Source organism: Anastrepha obliqua, chromosome 1, assembly GCF_027943255.1.
Source record: "Anastrepha obliqua isolate idAnaObli1 chromosome 1, idAnaObli1_1.0, whole genome shotgun sequence".
In the NCBI taxonomy this organism is placed as follows: domain Eukaryota; kingdom Metazoa; phylum Arthropoda; class Insecta; order Diptera; family Tephritidae; genus Anastrepha; species Anastrepha obliqua.
This window is the reverse complement of record NC_072892.1, coordinates 124,683,448-124,707,197: the sequence shown is the minus strand read 5'-3', so window position 1 is coordinate 124,707,197 and position 23,750 is coordinate 124,683,448. Positions and strand designations below refer to the sequence as shown.

Genomic DNA, 23,750 nt, shown 5'->3' with positions numbered 1-23,750 from the left:
GAATGTGTTTGTACAATATGAATATCAAATTGAAGCTGTTGGTGAATGCTTTAGTTCAGAGTATTTTTCATGCCGCTCCGGGTCTCGAGATATAGGTCAAAACGTGGGTCCGGGTAACCTTCGGATGTGTATATACAATATGGGTATCAAATGGAAGCTGTTGGTGAATGCTTTAGTTCAGAGTATTTTTCATGCCGCTCCGTGACTAGGGTCCCGAGATAGAGACCAACACGTGGACCCTAGAATGTGTTTGTACAATATGGATATCAATTGAAAGCTGTTGGTGAATGCTTTAGTACAGAGTATTTCTCATGCCGCTCCGTGACTGGGGTCTCGAGATATAGGTCAAAACGTGGACCCGGGTAACCTTTGGTTATGGATGTGCAATATGGGCATCAAATGAAAGCTGTCGATAAGTGCTTTAATGTGGGGTAATTTTCATACCTATTGATGACTAGGGTCTCGAAATATATGCCAAAACGTGGACCCACCATGTCTTTGCCCAGCGAAGCGGGCCGGGTTTGCTAGTATTATTATAAATAAATAAAAATAAAGAAAAAACATAGCCATTTAGCTGATTTTTTCATGTAAATGCCAAAAATGGTGATATTTTTAAATTGGGGGACATCAGAATTCGTTTTAGAGGTATGGTTCCTTCGGCAAAGTTTCTTATTTTGATCCCTAGAATACGATTTTCACAGAGCAATGAGCGATTTTTAAATCGACCCGCCCTAATATATATATATATATATATAACGGGCTGGTCTGAAATTGTATTAGGCTATCTGGAGAATTTGTACAAATCCATTTCTGAACGTATTTACGTATATATGTATATATATATACACAATTTCAGACCAGCCCGGTCAAATGATTCGAATTGAAGTATTTTTGTCTTCAAAATGTTACCCATTCGCATGAACCTTACGAGCAAGCCATACCCACAGATTTTCAATAATGTTGTGATCTAGGGAATACGGTGGCCATGCTAAAGTTTCAACGTTTTGGGAGGCAATCCAATTTTTTTTTCAAACTGTTGAAATATCCTATTTATAGGTCAAAATGTTTCACGAGTCTCGGGAAAAAATGATTCCAACAGAGCTTTATAGCTGTTTCACCTCATTTAGTAGTATACAATTGTCAATTCGAACGCGAATTCGCGCATAGCACGATATCGCTCCATATACCATAACACCACCTGTGCAATCGACTAAGGCCCTTTCTTAATTCATGGAAATAGAAAATTTGTATTCATCCGGTTCATCCAGATTCAACTTATTTTCGCCCAAATTTTCTATTTTTTTCCATTTAATAATCCAAATTCGTAACAGAACTCCCAGTCATGTGGTTCCTTGCGAAATCGAGGCGGCATTTTTTGAAAATTTATTAAAATGTGTTTTTTTGTGAAATTTTTTTTATTTTTATGCCATTTCTTTAATTTTTGCTGTTTAAAGGTCGGAATTTGAGGCATTCCTAAGCATTTTGCAGGTTTCCTTCAGTGTCAAAACCATCGGAGTCTGTATTTGTAGTTCTCATCATAGGAGGCACTTTGTTTCACGTAACGAACCCCAAAATTTAGACTTCGACCAATCTTTTTTTTAAGTATGAATGCATGGAAGGCCGTTTTTGCTACTTACTACACTCATTTATTAGGTAGGCACATCTACAGGGTCTTTCTAGTTCGAGTTTATTTACCAGTTTAGCAGTGTTTTGTTTTGACACTTGACACGGGGATTCCTTTTGACAAATGTTAAGTGGAAAATCTACAATTTATTACTAAAATTCCGCACATGTATCGTATGAAAATAGTATTTTCGGCCTTTTATTGATTCTACATATATAGATCACAACTAGGAAAACTCTCTATTTATATTAAAAAAAATTCGCAGCCAGAATATTTTCACAATATTATGTAGCAATTTTAGCGTCAAGATCGCTCGACTGCAAGCCTATGGGGCGGTCTTAAAGATAGTTTGGGGAAAAAGAAATCCATCATTTTCTCGGTGGATAACGGAAGTGAAGTACCTATATCGTAAAGTATCGATCAAACTATTTAAAGTTTATGCTCGTTGTTAAGGTGACATTTCATATATAAATTTTTTGCTATTTTTTGTTTGTTCCATTAAGTTGTGAGTTACGGGGTGTTAACAATGGAAGTCAACAAAGAGAAAAGTCGGTACATTTTACCGTTTTTCTTTGATAGAGGCAAAAATGCAAGCCAGGCCGCTGGAATTATGAATTGTGTGTTTTTCATGTCGATACTGTAACAGCTAATTAAGTGCAATTTTGGTTTCGTCGATTCCGTTCAGTCATTTTTTATGTTAAAGAAAGTATCGATAATGTCGAAAATGTCGATAAAATCACAAAAATAATCGAAATTGACCGGTATGTTAGTAGTAGTAGCATCGGCCAGGAAATAACGATCGGGCATAAAACAATTTTAAACCATTCGCGAAAAATTTTACTCAAAAATAATGAATTCTTTTTCCCCAAACTGATAGGATTTGCCATTCATAAAATGTATACTCTCTACTACAATTCCATTTTATTTATACCCACCCAGCACTTTTTGAGTTCACCAAAAATCGTTTTGAGGAAATAAATGTACAAACGGTCATCTTAACACCTACTTATCTGCATATGCAGGTTATGAACCTCTCTGCTTGGCCATGCATTGGACTTCTTTCTATCATTCAACTGGCATGGGTTCTGAGAGCAGTGCCAACTGCCGAAAAGCCGTGTGCGTGGGTGTGAATCAAATTGATGTGAATTGTAGGCAAAATTTACTACGAGCATGAATGAGTATGTGTATGCGTGTAAGTGGGTCTACATTTTGCCGCCACCGCAGCACCTTATATAGACGTCAAAGTAAAGCTCAACTGTCGAGTATTTCGGCTCGCTCCCGCTGTAAACACTCACGACGACAACCAATTTTCGTTGTTGTTGATATTTTGGTTTTTTTTTTCTTTTTTTTTTAATAGAACGAAATGAGCTTTCCACAAAACGTCCTATAGCTAAATGTTGTTGTGCATGTATATACATACATACACATATACATGTGCACACATATACAAATGCATATAGATGAACATTACATCCCGAACGAAGCAGCCGTTGAAAATTCTACGCAGGAATACACACGGCAGCAAAGAGCAGTCTAGTTTCGTCGCGATTGCAGTGTGGATCGATAATACAACCAAATTGGCAGTGGTGAATGTGAAAATTATGAAAAAATCATTTGGTAGAAAATCCTTCAGTTGCACCGCAAGCTTATATATACTAGTGTTAGTAATGTATTTAAATATATAAAAAAATGCGATATTCTTAAAGTGCAAAGAAAATTAGAAAGTTGGCGTGTACTAAATATTAAGTTTTTCTGTGGACACCAGAAGAGCAATGAGCATTGGAGGACAAGAAAAGTGGCACTTATGATACGCGTTCGTGTGTGTAACTTGCACAGCTGCAAGGGAATTTTATAGCCAAAAATCAATTGAAAATTTCTTAAATTCAAGTGCAAATAGTAATTTAGTAAAAAGAGAAATGGATTTCCATTTGCGATTAGAATGATTATTGTACGAATAAATATGATTCGCTAAAGTTCGAATGCGGAGAAATGTAATGAAAAAATTGTTTCTTCCACTTTTTCACAAATTTTAGTATGTACATGTGCATAGATTGAGGGCCCAAAAAGATTGCTAGCGAAATATGGCATTGAGCGGTAGGGGTAAGCAGTTGAGCTTTTTGCACATCTCCGCGACCCTCAGAGCCTTTGCCAACACATTGTCGTGGCTGTCGTTTAACCTAAAAACAACAAACAGTAGTGGCACTTGAGTGGTCCTATCCGTGGCCTCTGTGTTTGCAGCAGCTGCTACTTGTATCTGTGAAATTAATATGGAAGAGCTAATGATTTGCATGTGCTTAAAGATAAACTAAACAAATTAAAAAAAAAAAACAAAAAAACATGGAACAGTGTGTGGTTTGATTTAATTATGGTAATTGTTAAATTAATTAAAATTTTTTATCTCTTTTGTTCGCAGAGAATACCACAAATATTAATAAAAAATGCTTTTTGGCTTAATACAAAAAATTAAATATGTATGCATTATGATAAAATGCAGTGCAAAATAAAATTACAAGAAAAGTATAAATCAAATGTAAAGCAAAAACAATCAAATAGCCAAGTAACCTTATAAAAAATTTACCAATCAACTACGTAACACCGACCAACCGTCCGCTTCTATTTCAAAAATTAGTTAAAACTTCTAAAAACTTAGCATACTTATTAGCGCTGTCCGCTTCGGTTCACCTTCGCGTTCATACAAACAACTAAATAGCAACGAAATTATTGAAGAATAGCATAAAAAAGAGAGAGAGAGAGACGCGCGGTAAACACAAAAGCTCATCGAAAGCTTTCGTAGAAAAACAAAATATTGAAAAACAAACATACTCCTAGGCACACAAACAACAACAATAAAAAGGACAGAAGTGGAGTTATGTGCAGGAATTCGTGAACAAATAGAGAGCGTACATTCGATTCAATGAAACAACTTACACGCGACTCAAGTACACATAAGAGGCAGTTATAGTAGTACGCGACAATACACACATACGCACACAAACGAACACACAACACAATACATACGAGTGCACTCCAATGTCGGCAACACACACATTTAGACAATCGAGTTACGTATGAGAGAGATTGTCAAATGTAAAAGAACTTCAAGGATTTTCAATACAAATGAACGACAGCGATACGCATGATTCGATGGCAAGAGCAATCGAAGTGTAAAAAATAATAAAGTTAAAACCATATCTTGTGAAAAAACACATACATACATACATATGTAACCACAAACGTAGACGTTTAATATAATCTGTCAAGGACGTCAGTAAAACAAATACTATAAATATGTAATGCAAAAGCGCAGAATGCGCTTAATATGAACAACAACAAAAACGTGTGTAAAATGTGCTTAGCTTAATCGAGCGTTATAGCTTTTTTGGTGAAGAAGCAAATTTTTTTTTTTGCGAAAAAAAATATTTCAGCGTGATTTCACTAAGAAGCCCAACTTTTTGAACATATCAAAAAAAAATTTTTTACACAAACAGAAATAAACGCATAAACACGCCGCAAAATATGCAACACCACTAATAAGTACTACACTTCAAATCAAAGTCAGCATGTCGTTTGGCGAGCAAAGCGAGTTGCGGAACAGGGGCAGGGGTAGTGACCGGGGCAGTAATTTCAGCGCATATGCAATGACAGCCGTTAGTTACCTCTCTAACGGTGCTCCATCATGCAGCAGTTGTAGTAGTAGTTGTCGGAGGAATCGCCATTTCAACGACTGCAGCAGCTGCTGTAACAACAATAACCAAAAAGTAACAACTATCGAACAAAAACTGCCACTTCGGCAAACATTGCGGCAACAAAAAACCAATACCAGCAATACGAATGTCAGCAACAAATTTAAACTCAACACCAGAGGAACCACCAGCCAACTCGTTGATGAACAGCTCGAAGGCTGTTGTTCAGCTGGGTTCGGTGTTCCGCTATATTCAAGTTGTGGACGACTGAAACAGCGCCGAAGATTCAGTTCGCTGCTGACAACAAATGTCCCCACCTCGGCGTATGCCTTTACCGGATTGGTGCTGTTATGTTCAGCGCTTTTGTCGCCATGTAACGCCTTCCAGCTGGATGGTTCTCAAAACTCTTTCGCCCAATTTCGCAAATGGTATACGGGACTCAACGGCTCACTGGAGCTGGAGTTTAAGACTGAGCAGCCCAATGGCTTGGTGCTCTATACCGATGATGGCGGCACTTATGATTTCTTCGAGCTCAAACTGGTTGAGGGTGCACTGCGTTTGCGTTATAATTTGGGCGGTGGAGCGCATATCATAACTGTAGGACGAGAATTGCATGATGGACATTGGCATAAAGTGCAGGTAAGTGTGGTGCTAGCACTCTGGAAAAGTGATGGCACTTCATTGTGCTTGCGTTGTATGCATTTTTGTGTTATTTTTGAGTTGCTAATATGTTTGTAGGTTCTGCGCAATGACGAACAAACATCGCTTATTGTGGATGGCGTGTCGCAGAGCAGTACAACCAAGGGCAAGGAATTTCAATTTGGGAAATTTGCCACCAACTCTGATGTCTATGTAGGCGGCATGCCAAATTGGTTGGTGATCTACCGTGAAATAGAAAACGTTTTGTCTTTTCACCAAACCAATCCATTTAGTATACGATGTGTCTCAAATTGACAGCAAAACAGCAAAAATTCAAATTTGTTGGCCAATCTACATTATTTTTGTGTAGAACCATTCATGACTTTTATTTTTTAAACACATTTATTGTAAACACCAATTTTGAATGACTCGCTGGAGGCCTTCGGTCGATATCTCGTGAATAACTTTAGTAATGTTGACTTCCAATGCCTCAATCGAAGCTGATTTAGTCACAAAGCGTTTAGGCTTTACATACCCCTACCAAGAATATCCCAAAAGAGTGATACCACACGATCTTGGTGGCCAATCCACTGGTCCGTGAGGAGAGATAAATTGCTCACCGAAACGACGACGCAGTAAATCCATTGATTCGCGGGCTGTGTGACTGTCTTGTTGGAATCAAATGTTGTGAAGATCACGGGCTTCAATTTCCACCATCAAAAAGTCGTTTATCATGGTGCGATAGCGTTCGCCAATCACCGTTACATTGGCGCCAGCCTCGTCTTTGAAGAAATATGGACCGATGATTCCTCGAGCCCATAGGCCGCACCAACAGGTTGTTTTCAATGGATGTAATGGCTGTTCTTGAATGGCTTCGGGTTGCCCCTCAGCTCAAGTATGGCAATTTTACTTAATGACGTAGCTATTAAGCCAAAAATGGGCCTCTTCGCTGTTGTTCCATAAGTTGGACTGAGCGCGGGATGAACACTGTTCACAGAGCGCCGATTTTCGCAATACAATTGTTCGATTTGTAAATGTTGTGGAGGCGTAAGCCTTTCCATGTTGAAATGTCAATGAATACTAAAAGAATTATACGTTTAGTTTACCAATAGTTACAAGTGATCTGTGAAAAAACTATTGGAAAGAGTACCTTACATACATATAAATGGTTTAAACCGGTGAGCTTCGTGCTTTGGGGTTTTTTTTAATGAAAAGTACACTTTATTATTTTTTCTTCAAAGTAATGAACATTTCTGAAGAAAAAGTGTTTGCCACCCCTCTGGAAATTTGAACAAAACTATTTATTACATTACCATAAGAAACGGAGTGTATCTCTGCAAGTGCTTTCGATGAAGACAAGTGATTATTATATGGAGTTAGGACTGTTGAGTAGGCCGCATGGGCTAATGCTTCTAAGCTAAGTGCTTCTACTATTTCCCTGCTTTTTATTCCTTTTTATTTTCCTCGAAGGAGTGAAAATCTTACAAAGATTTTTCAATGTATGCGTTTTTGTGCTATTGCTTTAGCAGCATCCCAGGTGATGTTCATTGAATTTGGGTCCTTCAGGGTGTAGCTTCGCGAGGTGTTTTTGGGCCGACCACATCCTGTACTTCATCTCCAATTCCTGCGTTTGAGTTGACGTAATAAAAACTTCTTGTTGGTTCACCTCTAAAGTTCTTCATATCTTATTGTATTCGGCCAAAATCCTCTGCTAAATAGTTTTAGGTATTTGTTGATGAAGAACTACAGCTTTTGTATTACAGCTTTGGAAGCTAGCCAAGTTTCGCTGCCATATAGAAGCGTTGACTTAACCCTAGATCAGTGTTATTCTGTTACTAATTATTGGTTTCATAGGCTACAAATTAAAACCAGGTATATTTTTATACTTCCTTTTTTATTGCAAACAAATTATTGTAAATAAAGAGAAGTAATTGCAATGGGAAAAACCACTTCCATTTTCAAGGCAGAGGACCACGCCGTAGAGCAGTGTGCCAGAGAATGTCTATGGAGAGGCGCGGTGCCAATATAAACATTCTCTCTGACAGCCAAGCAGCTCTAAAATCCCTGGATAGCTTCTCACTCAAATCAAGGTTGGTCTGGGAATGCTTTAAGATCCTCAACACCCTAGCATCAAGAAACTTTGTTACCTTGATGTGGGTTCCGGAGCATGAGGGGCACGAAGGGAATGAAATTGCGGCACTTCAGCCGAAAAGGGGGCAAACACTCCCTTTATAGGTCCTGAACCTTTCTGCGGGGTAAGTAGTAGCTTCAAAAGTGCCTTTCTACGTGAGCAGGAACAAGGAGGCGTAATCGCTTGCTGGAGAGCCCAATCGGGCATGCGGCAATCGAAAATACTCATAGAACCAGAACGGATAAAGGCAGAAACAATCCTTAACCTAAGCAGAAATGACCTAAAACTTTACACTGAACTACTACAGGTACTAACAGGAAAAAGACAGGTGCGATAGAAAACGATTCCTGTAGACTCGGCGAAGAGGCACAAGAAACAGCAGAATACGTTCTATACGACTGCCCAGCAGTGGCACGACGCAGACTAAATTACCTGGGAAATGGGGCTATAAGAAACCTCCTGGTAGAAATTAAGCCTACAGCAGTGTTACGATTTATTAAGAGCCTAAAACTGTTAGAGTAGGCTACATGGCTGCAAAATAGATCTATTCAGGTCGCAGTGCACAAACAGCCAATCAATAATTATAATAATAATAAGAGAAGTAATATTTTATTATTGCTATTTAAGTATTTATAAAAGTTATGTTACTGGGGTGGTGTGACGGGAGAATATGTCGAATTTGCAAAGCTCATGCATGCGGCGTATATTAGACGAATGTTTAGTGATCCAGAGTTGAATACCCTGAGTTTGATTTTTTGGGAGATTTGCGAGCTTACCTAAATTTAAACTAAAGACGTCCGAATGTGACACTTGCTTTACCCAGTTTGCTGCTGACATCCTCTTCAGCACCACCGTCAGTTGTTATAGTGAGCCGTGGTAAAAAAAGCTGTCGCCGAGAAATGCTGCATTACCGTCGATCATTACATGGTTAGTACTGGTGTTGTTGGCTCTCATTGCCTTAGTTTTTGCGACGTTTATTCCGAAACCGCCTGCATGTCGGTTATCTTGCGAGACGGAGACAGATGTCCTCGGAGACAGATGTCGTCAGCAAAGTCTAAAGCCTCAATCGTCTGGTAAGAAACTTTGTAATTCCTCTGGCCTGCGTGATTAGTTGGCATATAGCACAACCAACAACATCCAAAACGATGTCGAATAGTAGGTGGGAGTGGCTAGCACTTTGTGTTGCCACTTCGGATATTCTGTATGATTTTGTTTTTGCAGAAACAATGTTTCAATTCGATTATTGTCGGTAGCATGGTATTACCCTAAGATTAAAAAGCACAGGGAATGTTTAAATAAAACAAAACAGAGTTAATTTTCAGGCTAATTTATTTTATCTCCTTCAAAATATGACCTGGTATTCCGATGAAGGGATGGCCTTCAGCTCCTTCAGCTCCTTCGTCGCATTCCCTTTCATCTCCTCTATTGACTGAAATCTTTTTTCACGAAGTGGTAACTTCAACTTGGGAAACAAAAATAAGTCGCACGGGGCCATATCAGATGAATACGGTGCTTGCACGATGGTATTTACTTGGTGTTTTGTCAAATAATCCAGCAGAATTTGGGTCCGGTGCGATGGCGCGTTATCATCATGCAAAATCCAAGAATTGTTTGCCCACATGTCCGGCCTGCGCTTAATTAATTTTTGGAAACTAAATTGCAGTGTTGTATTGCTATTAGAAGCTCTAACCAGATTAGTTAACAGAGATCCAAAATTATGAAATTATGGCTTATGAAGTTCGAAAATACTTTGTATTTGTAACATAGGTTAGTTTAGCTTAGGTGAAGTGGCTGTTCTCCGACGTACCTAGGCTAGTTAGAGGGGCCGTTGTGATACCACTTACTCTACTTGGTCCTCTCCAACTCATTGTGGGGCCTTTAAACAGCTGGCTATACTAGCTAGTTTGAGTTTCGCAACATACGCAATGTTGCCCAGAAAAGCGTGGCCGAGCCATCTCAACCGTCTTCTATACAGAGCCTTGCCCCCGCATGGAAAGTGTTCGACTGCCTCTTCCTTTTCTATATCCAGACGGTTTCTGCAATAGCCAGTGGATGGCATGTACCCGAATCTATTAGCATGTCTTCCTATTAGATAGTGCCCAGATAGGGCACCTACTACGGTTCTTAAATCCTTCCTATCTAACTTAAGTAGACTGTTAGTGCGACCCATGCAACATTCGGGCCACGTTTGTCTACTGATAGCGCAGGTGTTTAAATGTTTCCAGTATGAATTTGCAACAGTAATCGTGTGTCTGTGTATTAAAAATTTACATGTTGCCAAGGGCATGGGTATGTCGACCTTGTCCTGACTAATTTGGAGCGAGGAGCCTAATTTAACTAACTCACCTGCCTTACAGTTACCTTTAATGTTACTATGCCCTTCAGCAAACGTAATTAGTGAAGAATTTACTACCATCTTTTACTAAGTAAACAGTCACAGAATGAAATGAATGCAATGTACAATAAACTTGCTAATTCTATTAGTCTATTTTCACCGAGTCTTATTGCAGCTTATGCTCCCAAACTCCCATGCAATTGTTGTTGCATTAAGGCTCATCAATTCTGTTTTAAAACGGATTTAACTTCACATTGCTGCTACTAAAACTGTACAATTTCTGTATTTTTAGGCGTTATTATATAAACGAAAAAGAAATATAATTAAATTTTATGTGCCAGAATTTTGGCGCAAATAACTACTTTTTCCCTTTTTACATACAAACATCTCTGGTATCTATCAACTGTCGGCAAATCGCAAATATAAACAAAAATCAGATGTTCGAGTTCACTCGATTGCAATGGGGACGTTTGATATTTCTGAAATTTGAAAAAGCTCTTAACTACATACAGTTAAGCTCTTAACAGAAATAGGCTTTAGTAGTGTTTGAGAAAGCAAATTGAGGTTTGGAATGGATTTCGCAACGGTTTCTGGTCAACTTCCCACATTCAATTAGTACAATTCGTTTATTTACAGAAAATGGCATTCAGTCTATACTCATGAGTTACCACTTTATCGGAACACTTCAAATTTTTACAAGTGGCGTTGTACGTCAATCATATCTGACACCTGGTTTTTATTTAGTAAACATTTATGATTAATTTTGACATACATTTTTCTACTCACCTAAACAAGCTATCAGTTTTTATTATTATTACGGTGACATTTCCTGCCAATCGAAGGGTATTAGCATCAGCTTATTCAGGTTGAAATATAGGGTACACAGCAATTAACATTTAAATTCATTTAAAATTTTCGAATATTGCTATTAGTTCCCATTAGTTAGTTAGTTATTCAAATTTATTTGCCGCTCTTGCGTAAAGGGCGCCAAATCAGAAAACTATAGAAAATGTGTAAGCTGCTGCTTCAGATGAAGTGAATGAAATATTAGTCTGAGGAAAAGAAATCCATTGTTTTTGCATAAAACTTTGGCGCGAATGGTTCAAAACATTCACAATTTCAGCGGCCTGGCTTGCATTTGCGCGTTTGTCAAAGAAAAACTGTAAAATGTACTGAATTTTCTCTTTGTTAATTTCCATCCATTGTTAACCCCTTGTAACTCACAACTTAATGGAACAAACAAAAAACGGCAAATGAAATTTTTTTAGTGTGAAATGCCACTTTGACAAGGAGCGCACACTTTAATTTGTTTGTTCGATAGTTTACGAGATGTCGATCACTACACCGAGAAAATAATGGATTTCTTTTTCCGAAAACTAATATTAAAAAAGAACAAATCATGAAATGTATGACGCATTAGTACATAGGTATGTACGAGAACCATCACTTCTAGTTTATTATAGAATTAATACTAGCACATTTAATTTATAGATTTTATGGCGGAACAAATTTCGATCTTTCATTGCCTCACCTAGCTCCGAATTTGCTATCAGGGATATCTAAATGTTGGCTTGTAGCTATTTTGGCTTTAAAAGCAACCTCTAACTCCTGCAAGTAGTTTCTAAGCTGTAATTGATGAGTTTTCTGATGCTTATCAATCTAAAATACACCTGGCCAAACTGAAGTTCTGCATTTACTGATATCCTCCCCCTATTACAGGAATTTCGTCTTTTTCTGAAAAATTAGATTGAGATCGTTTAACTTGGGGTGGTTTGCCTTGAAGCTGCATTCTTCGTTAACTTCAAAATCTGTCAAAAAAAAAAAAACAAAAGTGAAATCTGATGTGATCCCAGTAAATAAGAATGACCGTAACTTTGTCATGACATAATTACAGATGAGTGCTGTGAAGGGACTGAGAAGAGAGTGTCAAAGTGGTCAGCTTTTGTAAGGACGGTTAAGTTAATAACGGGTCTTTCAAAATACGTATCTAGATGTTGTTTTAAAATAAAACATGTATAAATTAATATTCTTTCAGGTTTCACCATTTTTATTCAAAATACGGCTCTTAACAGTTATATGTAAAAAATTACATCATTTAAGTGCTTAGGGGTAGTCAGAGGCCCGAAAAAATTGATGATATTCAATCATTTTTTTTGGCTAGTCAATTGCTTTATTTAACAAAAATAAAAACATAGCATTAATACATTATGTTTCCACTTGACTTAAGCAAAATTAAAAAAAAAAAATTAATAATTGTAAAAGTTATCGCCGTTTGTATGGCGCCCGTTTCTCTAGAAGTCCCTTGCGGTGATCATTACAAGAGAAATTAGATTTATTTATAGATACTTTTGTGCCTGATCGAAGCTTTCATTTTTGTCAAAGTTAACAATATGGCAGCCTCAGGAAATATTTTTAAGATTTTCGAGAAAAAAACTGACAATTTGTTAAAAAAAGATATACATTTTTCCTTCGCTCAGGCACAAGTTTTTTATGTTTTTCAAAACCACTATAAATTTTACTGAAATCTGCCAAGCGGTTTTTAAGTTACATTGATCACATGTTCAAAAAACATAGTTTTCAGAAGAACGCACTTAAAGTTTTTCTATTTAATTACTTACACTGTGTCTTCTATTGCTAGGCCATATAATAGTTCCTCACCCGTCATAGCAGCTTCCAAAAGATCGATTTGATGTTGCCTACGTAGCATTCTACCTTCTCGAGTGTTATCGTTAGCGCGCTTATCTGCCACTTTCATACGTGCTGCTGCTAGCTACTTCCTTTCGAACCCTTTGTTAATTGTTGAATAACTCGAAAAGTATTTGTCGGATTCACTTCAAATTTTCACACAATATTTCTAAGATATTACACTTTAAGAAAATGCAAAAAAAGAAAATACAATTTTTTGAAAATTCTATATCCCCGGGGCCACGCTTTACCCCTTAAATAGCCACCATGAGCTGCACATTTACAGTCGATTCATGAATGTCGCCACGCTGAAAACGTCGAGATAACGATGTTGAAGTTTGCTCAGCAGCACTTTGAGCTATAGGAGCAATATTCTCAACAGTACATCCATTTTTAGTCTGTCAGTCCTTTTTCTATTGCCTATCTCTGATTTTTCGACTCATTAGGACGATTTTTCCCACCAAAAAAATCAGGAATTTCGGTTTCAGGTTTGGGATTTACAATAATGCAAGATAGTATTAGAAAAATAGAATAAAAACAAAAAAAACATGAGTTTTGTTTCTTTTAATTGGTAAAAAATTAATTCTTGTTTTAAGGATGTAAAATCTAGATCTCTAAGGAAAAATGGATATTAGAATCCTTTGGGGGCGTACCCATTTTATGTAATAAAAATGAGCTCTTATAAATCTATACTAGTGGATGGTTTTGGTGCAAATGACAAAATGATTACGTGCGCATGCATATTTGCACAAACCTGTGTATTTATTTATCAGCTAATACTCGCATGTATGTGTATGTACATACATGTATCTGTGGTCATAGGCCATATTTACGATCAGTCGAAGATTGAGATACTGTTTTGGCATCATTTTAGAAGTCAAGACACATAAATGTGCACATTTAGTCTTTATTGAAAGATTTTGTTTGTTAATAAATTTATCTTAAATGCTTTTATATAGCGATACCTTCAGCTAAAGATTTTTTGCTCGTATATATTTGGCTAAAAATAGACAAAATTGGTGATATCTCAAAACTGATATTTTCGACTAAGCCTTCTCTTTCATATGATCACAGTCATAAAAATACCTGTATTCGCTAATATATACACAGAAATAAAAAAATTCAAGAAGTTAACTTAAGTGCAGCAATTGTGCAGCAAGTCGTGCATGTTCCGAAGAATTTCTAATGCGTGTGTGTTTGTGCATATCAACACATTTTTTTGGTGTGTAGGTACAGCACAAAGTTGGCATTATTAGCTTTGCCAAGCGTGATCTTCGAGCCGAGGTTCCGGGGTGCCATACGCAATTTGGTATACGCCGATCAGCCAGGTGGGGCGACACGCCGTCAGGAAATGAAGCAGCCACGCGATATAAAGGTAAAGTATCAAATCATTTTTAAAGTCTATTTTATATTTATACGGAAGAGTGATGATTTTATGAATGAAATGTGAACGTTTCTAATACAGTGTGCGATTAAGGTCAGCTCTTTCAACTTAACCCTTTTGCATTACCGCTCGAAATGCGCGATGTACTCGAAAAAACTTGCGTCAAAAAGAGTTTTACTGTTTGTTCTAATGCAAAATAGTTTTACAAGATTACCAAAATTATTTATTTTTCTCATAGTTTAACAAAAAAATAATTTATTGTTCTTGGTGATAAGAGAGAGTTTTTATTTGCGGATTATTCCGTCGAGTGATGCAAAAGGGTTAAGCAACGTTTAATATTACTTCTGAACTAAAGAGCATATCGCAGCTCCTACCGAGTGTTTTGTTATTCCTATGAAACAAAAACAAAAATACAAATTGTAATGCCCAATGATCAATCTGACGTGCTTGCAGTATTTTTTATCATCGGCAGTAGTTAGGTAGCATTACTTCTTGGAAGCGTAATTGTTAAAGTGATTATTTCGTAAAAATATGCTCCGTGAGTATTTAAGAAAAGGTTGAAGTTTATAAGTCATTCAGTTTTTTAATTCATTTAAATAAAAAATAATAAAAAAATACCACTTAGTTTGGCTGTTTAGCTGAACTTTGACCTTAAAGGAAACTAAGAAATAATATCAGGTTGATTTAAAATTTTTTAGAAAAACGTGAGGCAAATGAGGGTTCCCGTCGTAAAAAAATAATATTTTGGGGAAAAATAAATCCATTATTTTCTCGTTAGATTTTTTGTTTGTTCCATTCAGTTGTGAGTTACAGGGTGTTAACAACGGATGGAAGTCAACAAAAGAGAAAATTCGGCACATGTTTTAGTTTTTATTTGGTAAAGGCGGAAATGCAAGCCAGGCCGCTGAAATTGTGAAAGGTGTTTATGGGGCTGATACTGTAACAGCTAACTACGTGAAATTTTGCTCCGTCGATTCTGTTCAGGCATTTTTGATGTTAAAGAAAATATCGATAATGTCGATACAATCACAGAAATAATCGCAGTTAATCGGCATATTAGCAGTCGTTGTCCAGGAGCTGAAGGAGCTAAGCTTTAAATTGATCGATACTTTACGAGACAACGATAAGTACAGTCATCTACCGAGAAAATAATGGATATATCATTTTTCGAGTTTTTCAAATAACCTTTGTATGTATTTGTATCTTTGTAACCTTTGTATATATTTGCAAACATTTCAAGCAGTTTATTTCCAAGGGCTTTTGAAATTGTCTTTGTTTTTCCTCATCAATATTTCTATGCTCCTTTACAAGTTTCTCCGACTTCTTTATAAAATACTGCGACTTTCGAAGATATTTTCATGCATTGGAAGCAGTTAGTTTCCGTGTCCGTGTATGAGAAAGAAGAAGTCTTCGAAACAAACTTTATATTGAGCACTCACTATGAAATATGTCGTATCATTTTCAAAATCGCAATTCAAATGACAAATGACAATCAAAATTTGGGTTTCTACGTCTGACGTCGTACGAAACTGTGAGCTACCGGTTTTCACCAAACATTTTGCATTTGAGAACCAGTAACAACAATGTGAAGTGTGTTTGCCTTGAAATCCAATAGAGACGATTTTCTCAACAAGGAAACCTTCGACAATCATGCCATTGTTTTGTAGTATGAACAATACATATAATTCAAAGTGTTGACGATAAGAGAGTTCTTGGAATATTCGTGAGCAAGGTAGGTACTTAGGTAGGTAGAAGTGGAGGTCGGTTTTTAAACCAACTCACTTAGACCGTTGCTCATTCATTGGATATCGCAGTAGCATTTTACCCGCTACTTCTCGTTTAACCAATTTGTTTTAAGTGCAAACCCATTGATCTTGGAAGACACTTATATCCCTAAGGTCATCAGCATCATTCAAGAGCGATGCGAACATTCAATAACAAAATTTCTAAACCTAGTCTCATACCACGCAGGAGAACTACAAACAAAAAGTTTGACAAACTCTTCAACTGAGCAACTAACAAAGATCTGTTTCTCCTTGAGCCTTAAGTAACGCTTTGAGCGCCCGACGTCCCATTTTGGCCAATTTTTTTTTGTAGCGTTATGGAAATTCAGAGAGAACGTAGGTTCGAATCTCGGTGAAAAACCAAAAGGAAGAAAAGTTTTTTCTAATAGCGGTCGCCCCTCGGTAGGCCATGACAAACTTCCGAGTGTATTTCTGCCATGAAAGAGCTCCCCATTAAAAATACCCCACACATAGGAGGAGGAGCTTGGCCAAACACCCAAAAAGGGTGTACGCGCCAATTATATATATATATATATATATATATATATATTACATGCCAGATTATCAACCCAACTCGTGTTGCACCAATACTACTTGCACCACCCAGTTTGTAGGTTGAGAGGAGTATACCTACAATCTCCATATCAAGAGGGAAGCGAGTGGTTGTGCGCTCTCTCGCTAATTTGTCTGCCTTATAATAGCCTGGCATGTTATTATGCCTTGGCACCCATATAAAATGGATGTGGAAATATTTCGCCATATCGTTAAGAGATGCCCGGCATTAGCGAGATATCATAGTGACATAGTTAGTGACAACCAAGATATTTAAACGCCGCTTGGCCAACAGAATAAATATAGATACCTCTCTCTCACATTTTTGCCTAACCTGACATCTTCTTCATTAATGGCTAGAATTTCGTTAAATTTTCCTGAAATGTGCTACAGTGATTAGGAAGACGCGCCGAAATGCTTACTTTTGGCTTCTTACAGCAGACGTCAAAATCAACTTTATCGTCAAGCTCTGAATCACCAGTAAATAATCATAAGCAGTTTTTCCGTGAGAAAAGTTTTACTAAAAATTTAAGAAACTAGACAATGTATGCTTCAGTTCCTGTCGTTCGAATGGACTCAATAGCTTTGGCAGTTAAAGTTTTTAATATATACGGCCGCTGTTTCGAAAAGAGGAGTTTCTAATGGGCATTAGTTCGCGGAACATAAAACTATTCGTCAATGCTCATATTCGAAGTTGAAAAAATAAGTTGCTAAAAGAAGTTATAGCTTAAGGGGTTAGGTGGGTTTCAAAAGCTCAAAATAGGTACATTTTTATGAATTTTTTTTTTATTTAATCAACAGAATATTTCATTCCATCAATTTAACACATAAAAGATACATATTTTATAAGTAGTTTGTGAAATTTTCATTGAAAAATTTTGAAAATTAAGGCGTGGACACGTCGTCTCCTATGACCCCTCAAAAAAAAGTTCTCTCGGCGTAGTCAGGATAACTCATGACAGAATCATCTGAAATTCAAAAACAAAAAATTTTCTGTTGGTAGATGTTTCAAACTCGTGCTTGGACGAAGGAAAAAAAAAACAAAAATTACATTTTTGGCGGCGTTGAAAACAAAAAACCCTTATTTTGAGTAGAATTTGCACCCTTCATGCCCTTGAAAAATTACTTGGAATAGAAAAAAAAAAAAATTCCTTCGTTCAAGCACGAGATAATGTTATTTTGAAGAAGTGTGCAAAATTTGAAAGAGATCGGTTCATAAGTTTTCGAGAAATCGTGACTACCGATTTCAAAAATGTAGTTTCAAGAAAAACGCGATTGAAACGAACAATAGCTAAGCAGCTGCCTCGATATACCTGCCAATCCAAAGGCTATATCTCTTAGAATATGACTCGGATCGTTTTAAAATTTTAAAGGAATATTCTCAACATATTCAATTATGAGATTAGCAAAAAAAAAAAATCGATTTTTTGAAATTTTGAAACCCACCTAACCCCTTAATTGTTACGAATTGTAAAAGTTCAATCGATTTTATAACATATTCCTGGGAAAGTCTCACTGTTTTTTGTTTCATTTGTTGAGCAAAAGGAAAGAAAACGTTTAATTGTTATTTTCTTACTTCCTTAACAGTGTGGGGATGGTCCGTGCGACAACGGTGAAATGCCAAAGGAGAAAGTGGCCAGGGTAGGTGGTTAAGAAAACACTTTTTTCAATAGCTTAAGTAGATGACACGGATGCTTGAACTCCACTTCGTTACAGGGTGTACGAGGTGGTAACACTACTGATGCTTGTGAACGGAGTGATCCTTGTCAGCATGGCGGTATTTGTATCTCAACAGATTCAGGACCAATATGCGAGTGCCGAAACCTCGAGTATGATGGACAATATTGTGAAAAAGGTACATCAAAATTTCTCTTATCGAAAACTTATAGCAATTCTATTTATTATTCCGCGAAACGATATTTACGTTGCAGAAAAAGCGCCATCAGAAGCAACATTTCGCGGTCAACAGTTCCTGTCGTATGATCTTGGTCAGACTAGTGCCGAGCCGATTGTGAGTGCTCAGGATGCCATTACGCTATATTTTCGCACTCGCCAACCCAATGGCTTATTATTCTACACAGGTATGCCGCTTGCGTGTAAATGTACAACAGTCATGAAAATGCGAACATATTATTTTTTTGTATTCACTATCAGGGCACGGTACAGATTACTTGAACTTGGCGCTACGTGATGGTGGCGTTTCACTAACAATGGGTCTGGCTAACGGTAAGCAGGAAATGCATATTAAACCATCTAAAGTGCGGTTCGATGATCATCAGTGGCACAAAGTGACAGTGCACAGGCGAATTCAGGAGATATCATCGATAACAAGTTTCTGTAGAGTAAGTCTAGGCCAATGCCTGCGCGGTGGTACATCAGATTTTACAAATTAAATAACTTTTTAATTTTTCACATTACAGCTGGTAACAGTCGTTGATGATGTTTACACTGACCACTCGCATATAGCGGGAAAGTTCACGATGCTCTCTTCGTCTCGTGTTTACGTTGGTGGTGCTGTCAATCCACGCGCCTTACTTGGCGCTCGCGTGCACAATAATTTTGTTGGTTGCCTACGTAAGGTTCGTACGCGCAGTCGTCTTAAAAGATTGGTTTTGAAATAATGCATATTCGTTTATTCAAAAGGTTGAGTTCTCCGCCGATACGCTATTACTGAATCTAATCGATTTGGCTAAAAGTGGTTCAAAACTAATTCAAGTCGCTGGAAATGTTGACTATCAATGTCCAATTGGTGATCCACAGGATCCGGTTACGTTTACTACACGTGAATCGCATTTGGTAATTTATTGATTCTTAATTCAATTATAAAGTTTTTAATATTTATTTTTTATGGGTGTAAATGTTCAAAAAACACTGTAGGTCTTACCGCCATGGGAAACTGGTAAGCAAAGCTCCATCTCATTTAAATTCCGCACCAAAGAACCGAACGGATTGATCATTTTGGCTACTGGTTCCAAACAACCGCGCTCAAAAAATGTAAGTTGACTGTATATATTATATATGAACTAGGGATAGCAATCTTGGGGTCAATGATTATCGGTAGAAAAGGCATCTTTAGTACACTATAAAAATGGAAAGAAACTAGATTTTGTGAAATTTTAATTGACAATAAAATTGTTGAAGCATTCAGATATTTTAATTAAAAAATATTAGGCAAACATTTGGAAACAAAATTTTTAGCAGATTTTCCTATTGAAATTAATGTATTTGAACCCTTTGCGCCCGGCAAATATTTTTGTTGGCAGTACCAGCTAGTCGACGCAAATTTAGCTTTTCGGTGTTATTTCTCCCTTAGTAATTTTAAGATTTAAATCAAATCTATGGATATTAGGAACACACAGAATTCGTCGAAACTGATATATTGTGTTTAATAATAAATTTCTACAACATATATAGAAAATATTAATTTCATCGGAAATAGTTTCGTTTAATGACTTCTAGGTGCCAGACTGGTGGCACCGACTTTTACGGCGACTTGCGAACGCCGTCCCTGTGGCGACATCGACCGCAAAGGGTTAAAGAATACTTTTTTGGCAGATTTTTTTATTTATTAAAATTAAATATTCTACCTTATTCTAATATTTGTTGAGTTTACCTCAAATTTTAATTAACGAAATTAATTTGAATGTCAAAAATTTAAATCTTTTACAACCTTTCCCAGAGTACTTCAAAAATCGTCAAATGTATTGCAGAAAAACGGTAAAATGTATTTCAGAAGAGTCAATTGTGCTTTAGAAGGCGTAAAATGCATTTCAGAATAGTCATCAAAAAAAGATAGCGAATCTGGATGAAAAGTGGTAGAATGTTGAATGGCTCGGCCACAATCGCCACGAACAGTACGTCGCTCTAAGTACAAAGAGGAAGCCAATATTTGATTGACTATTCTTTGACCGTGCATGAAATACCAAAATTATAGAAAAAGTTTATTTTAATAACGGTCGCCCCTCGGAAGGCAATGGCAATCCTCCGAGTGTATTTCTGCCATGAAAAAGCTCTTCATGAAAAATATCTGCCATTCGGAGTCGTCTTGAAACTGTAGGTCCCTCCATTTATGGAACAACATCAAGACAAGCACCATAAATAGGAGGAGAAGCTCGGCCAAACACTCAAAAAGGCTGTAAGGGCCAATTATATATTCTTTGGCCGATTGACTATTCTGAAGTACATTTTACAGTCTCTGAAACACTCTTGGAAAAGGTGTAGTTCAAAGAGAAAAACATACACGAAGCGTGATCCAAATAAAAGTTTCTGCTAAAAAGAAAATCAAATGAAAAAATATTTTTTCCGATATACATATTATAGCTTTATTATAAAGAGCAAACAGTTTACTATTAATGGAATATAATTCACCAACTCCTTAGTATCAACGCTAAGATGCCTTAGGGTACATAAAATCATTGCTTTGATCGATTGTGCGGTATGCTGAAGCTAGAGAGCGCCAAAACCCATAGGAATGACCCTGGCGATCAAGATTTCTAAAGGATAAGAACTATGTATAAGTGTTAAGCTATGATTAAACATTTGAATTTGGATCACCCTAAATGTATGTATGAATGTGAGTAAATAGTGAAGAGTTAGGAGAATGCGAGCTGGGGTGTTGCAAGACATTCAAACAACATTCTTGCCCTATTGGATTGTGATCTCAAGCTCACTGGTTTCTCTTTACTACAAACATAAAGCGAATATAAATTGAAAAGTGCTTTTAATGATTTTTACCACTCAGAAGGCAATTTGCCAATGTTTTTCCGTTTTTAATATGAACAGGCTGTTTATAAAACAATTGCTACTTGAAAAAGATATAAATCGCTGGTTCTGTCGTTTATTTAAAACGCCTGTCATAAATTGAATGAGTAGTTCAGCCCAAGCCTAACATGCCTGCATGCGCCGCCATACAAATAATTAAATCAATTTCTTTACTGCATACCATAAAATTCGCTCACTAATGCATTGTTTACCGCTGTAATTATTAAATTATTAATTTTCCCAGGCTGTGCTATTTGCCATTGAGTTATTGAACGGGCACATTTACATACACTTGGACTTGGGTTCGGGTGCGGCGAAGGTGCGTGCCTCCCGGCGTCGCGTGGACGATGGAGATTGGCACGATTTGATATTGCGGCGTAACGGACGCGATGCGAAGGTGAGCGTAGATGGTGTTTGGAATGAGTTCCGCACACCGGGCGATGGTACCATACTGGAATTGGATGGGCACATGTATGTGGGTGGCACAGGTCCAGCGTACAATAATATCGCATGGCCACCGGCTATCTGGACGGCAACGTTGCGACAAGGCTTTGTTGGCTGTTTGCGTGACTTGGTGCTAAGCGGCAAAGCGATCGATATTGCAGCATTCGCACGCTTACAGGACTCAGGTAAGTAAATGCGAGTGGCACGTTGCGTTCAGCATATTTTTTTGTTATTGTTATAATGTATGTAAAAAGAAAGTGTTCTAGATGTTGTATGTAAAGTGAAAATGGCACAATTATTTATGCAAATAGGCGATAGTGGTGATTTTTTAGTGTCAAGGCATAAAAAGACCGACGTTACTAGAGGGATTTCGTCTGAATGATGGCTTTATTATGCAGTAGAATCGCTGCAGATTTTGTACGAATAAATTTATATGCACGTTAACCACAGAATTGTGATGTGAATATTGATGAAAATGAAATATAATATTATGACCAACAAACATTCAAGTAGCCGCTCTGATTTAATTTGTTGCAGTTAGTAGTAGCAAGTGACTATCATTCAGTTGGTAACAAATCTGATGCGCACAATTTCCGTCTTCGCTTTGGCATTCTTATATAATATAATTAATAACTGTACTTATTATGTACTTGGCTGAAGGAATCCGGAATCAAACATTTCATTTTATGGCTAAGTCAGAAAAATCAGGATATAAATCAGAGTTGTTCCGGTAACGTCGTGGGAACGACGTGGCATCGACTTTCTTTTGGTATTTGGCTTTCGGCTCGTCTGCGAAGTGTCGTTCTCATGATTTTTCATACATTTCGATGCCATATTCATACACTCTATAGAAACCATTTCCTTAGCGAAAGTAATTCGTTGCTATTTTTTTTCAAAATATTCAGTACTATAAACACAAACCTAGCCGCTTCATTTCCAATAGTGAAATTCGCAAGCGGGCTTCACCAATACTAGCGCTGGCTTATCCTGCATTGTTTGTGCAAAGGTTTCTAGCCTAGCACAATATTCTAATGTTAGACCAGCCACCTCATTCGTCGGTACCAGTGCCGTTCGTCTTCTATCTGCTTAAGTAAAATCTGTCTCAGATAAAAGAGGTGTGTACGCTGAACAGATTGGAAAAGAAGGCTTTATATGATACTTTGTTTAAATAGTTCGCAGGGAGTATTGCAGGGATAGAAAAGGGGCTCTTTATGATGGTTATAATAAGTAAATGCGTATAAAATGAATCTCGTTACTTAATAGTCATGGTTCGTATACCGAACTTACGACTCATTACAAGGATATTATTTATGATCGCGGCCGCCGTGCGGGTGACTACCATTTGGAATTCGGAGAGAACGTAGGTTCGAGTCTTCATGAAACACCAAAATAAAGAAACACTATTTGCCGTTCGGAGTCGGTTTAAAACTGTAGGCCCCTCCATTTGTGAAACAACATCAAGACCCACGCCGCAAATAGGAGAAGGAGCTAGGCCAAACACCCAAAACGTGTGTAAGCGCCAGTTATATATATGCACAAATACCTAGGTATATGATCGCGTTCACACAGGGCAACTTTTGTTGAACATCTCGTAACTTGGGGAGGAAAGGGGAGGGATATTAAGTTGCACGTTTTTTATTCTTAGATTTACATAGTTCAATACAAGATTAGACTAACAACAACGTTTTATGTGTTTGATTGTTAGGGCAAAGAATAAATTCGCCTTGT

General features: G+C 37.3%; 1 protein-coding gene across 1 annotated transcript in view; it reads left to right on the top strand.

Moving 5' to 3' along the window:
• Positions 1-3,177: 3,177 nt before the first annotated feature.
• Positions 3,178-23,750, top strand: part of LOC129235984 (neurexin-1) — a 58,098-nt gene continuing 37,525 nt past the window's right edge. Inside the window, exons 1-12 of the mRNA XM_054870103.1 lie at positions 3,178-3,284; positions 4,038-5,946; positions 6,046-6,179; positions 14,328-14,472; positions 18,405-18,458; positions 18,534-18,672; positions 18,749-18,898; positions 18,972-19,159; positions 19,238-19,396; positions 19,461-19,613; positions 19,695-19,811; positions 21,823-22,207. Of these exons, the coding sequence (XP_054726078.1) occupies positions 5,185-5,946; positions 6,046-6,179; positions 14,328-14,472; positions 18,405-18,458; positions 18,534-18,672; positions 18,749-18,898; positions 18,972-19,159; positions 19,238-19,396; positions 19,461-19,613; positions 19,695-19,811; positions 21,823-22,207 (2,386 nt within the window). The 5' untranslated portion in view covers positions 3,178-3,284; positions 4,038-5,184. The remainder of the gene's footprint in view (positions 3,285-4,037; positions 5,947-6,045; positions 6,180-14,327; positions 14,473-18,404; positions 18,459-18,533; positions 18,673-18,748; positions 18,899-18,971; positions 19,160-19,237; positions 19,397-19,460; positions 19,614-19,694; positions 19,812-21,822; positions 22,208-23,750) is intronic.